The sequence below is a fragment of the Phytophthora parasitica genome (assembly GCF_000247585.1).
Source record: "Phytophthora parasitica INRA-310 unplaced genomic scaffold supercont2.30, whole genome shotgun sequence".
Classification (NCBI taxonomy): Eukaryota; Oomycota; class Peronosporomycetes; order Peronosporales; family Peronosporaceae; genus Phytophthora; species Phytophthora nicotianae.
Window position 1 is genome coordinate 568,315 of NW_008649016.1, and position 1,576 is coordinate 569,890.

Here is a 1,576-nt window from a genome sequence, read left to right on the forward strand (position 1 = left end):
CCCCTTTTGCTGCTGCCACGTCAGGTCGCTCGACTTACTGCTTTCAACATGAAACCTAAATGTCTGTTCGCGTTCCTCTAGCTTCAGCCGCATGCCCAGGTTCACCGGGAATCTCCCGCCGCGAATGTAGTAAATTAACGACACTGGGAAGCCCGTCCTCTCCACTGTACCTTTAGCCACTTCGTCGAAGCAGTTCTCTTCATCTCCTCCCTGATTTCGCGGTGTAGGATACGCGTGAATGGACACAGTATTCCCTCTGTAAGCAAGGCCTGCGAGTTCATCATCCGGGTTGTCACTGCCTGCTAATTGGTTGAATAACCTGTCTTTCTGTCTGCCTGACAGACACTTGAACTCCTCAGCTCCTTCCTTGGAAAGTGTCAAGTCAACTTGATCAGTGCTGTCCACGTCATCGTCCATATCCTGCGACGGCAGTGTGGCTCGGATCATATGCTCGCCATAGTTTTGTATGATTAGGAACCGAAGACAACGCACTCATCGCGTTTGCCAGAGACCGTATCTCGTGCGAATTTAAGTAGCTTCTTGTCCACCCGCTGTGTACTCGCATACGTCTCCAACTTGCTCAACACTTCACGTCCTTTCGCGTATATAAGCTGACTGAACTCGGGCGTTTGTGACAGCGAAATCAACCGCTTGCACAGATCAGAAATCAAATAGTTCAGCGTTTGGTATCGACGAGAGGAGATAGCAAACTTGTGGAAATCCCACGCAGATTGCTCTTGATGTTGATTTGTTGGTCGCTCATCGTTTCCATGTAGAAGAGCCAAATAGACAAGGGCTCACTCCACATTCCTCCATCGAGTTTTAGCTTTGCTTGGAGGTTCTTCTTCATTTCTTTCAGATAAGTTTGCGCTGACCGGATGTGGTAGAATGACAGCATTATAAACAGATCCGGTGTTGACAGGATTGATACCAAGATGACAGTATGCAGCAGTAGTGGACACGATTCAACCTGGTCCGTGTTGTCTTGTACAGTGTACAACCCAGTCATTAGCAGTCGACACAGCTGAAGACTGAGTGGTAAGTGGCAGACGAAAGACCCGAACCTTGTCAAACGAGAGTCCTTCTCATCTTCCGAGTCAATCGCATCAAAAGAAGCCAACAACCTGTAGGCATTGTCGATATGCGAGAGGTCTGGAGCATCCAAAGCTCCGCGTAGAAGAGAACTCGGCACTTTAAACTCGCTCAGACGTCCGGTGAACTGCAGGATGACGCGGTCCAGCGGCTTGCGTAACAATTCTGGGGTGGTGTACTGAGCCATACACGAGCCATGGAATGCCTTCGTAAACAAGTGAAATGCCTTGCCAGGCATCACTCGTCCAGCACGTCCAGAACGCTGGATAGACGAGTCTTTCGAGCACCAATTAGCCTTCAAAACTTCTGCATGTAATTTTTTAACGCTGGACAGCTCGATCTGCTTCTCAACTGCGCAGTTAATCACATGCGTGACATCCGGGATGGTTACGGGAAAAGATATACCATCACTGCCACAAATGTCATACAATGCTTGCCTAGGTTATTGTGGCCAAAATGCAAATACCTGAAATAAAAAGAACTA

At 48.5% G+C, this 1,576-nt stretch overlaps 2 protein-coding genes across 2 annotated transcripts in view; both read right to left on the reverse strand.

The window, feature by feature from the left end:
* The window catches only part of PPTG_12519 (hypothetical protein), a gene marked incomplete at both ends in the record, with an annotated part of 3,472 nt that extends 3,025 nt beyond the window's left edge, over positions 1 to 447 (reverse strand). Inside the window, one exon of the mRNA XM_008908558.1 lies at positions 56 to 447. Coding sequence (XP_008906806.1) covers positions 56 to 447 — 392 coding nt within the window. The remainder of the gene's footprint in view (positions 1 to 55) is intronic.
* A 162-nt stretch (positions 448 to 609) lies between these two features.
* On the reverse strand, positions 610 to 1,518 carry PPTG_12520 (hypothetical protein; the record flags this gene model as incomplete). The annotated part of the gene is made up of 2 exons (XM_008908559.1): positions 610 to 1,432; positions 1,498 to 1,518. 2 exons carry the CDS (start codon positions 1,516 to 1,518, stop codon positions 677 to 679), a joined length of 777 nt encoding a protein of 258 aa, XP_008906807.1. The 3' UTR covers positions 610 to 676.
* Between the last annotated feature and the right edge of the window lie 58 nt (positions 1,519 to 1,576).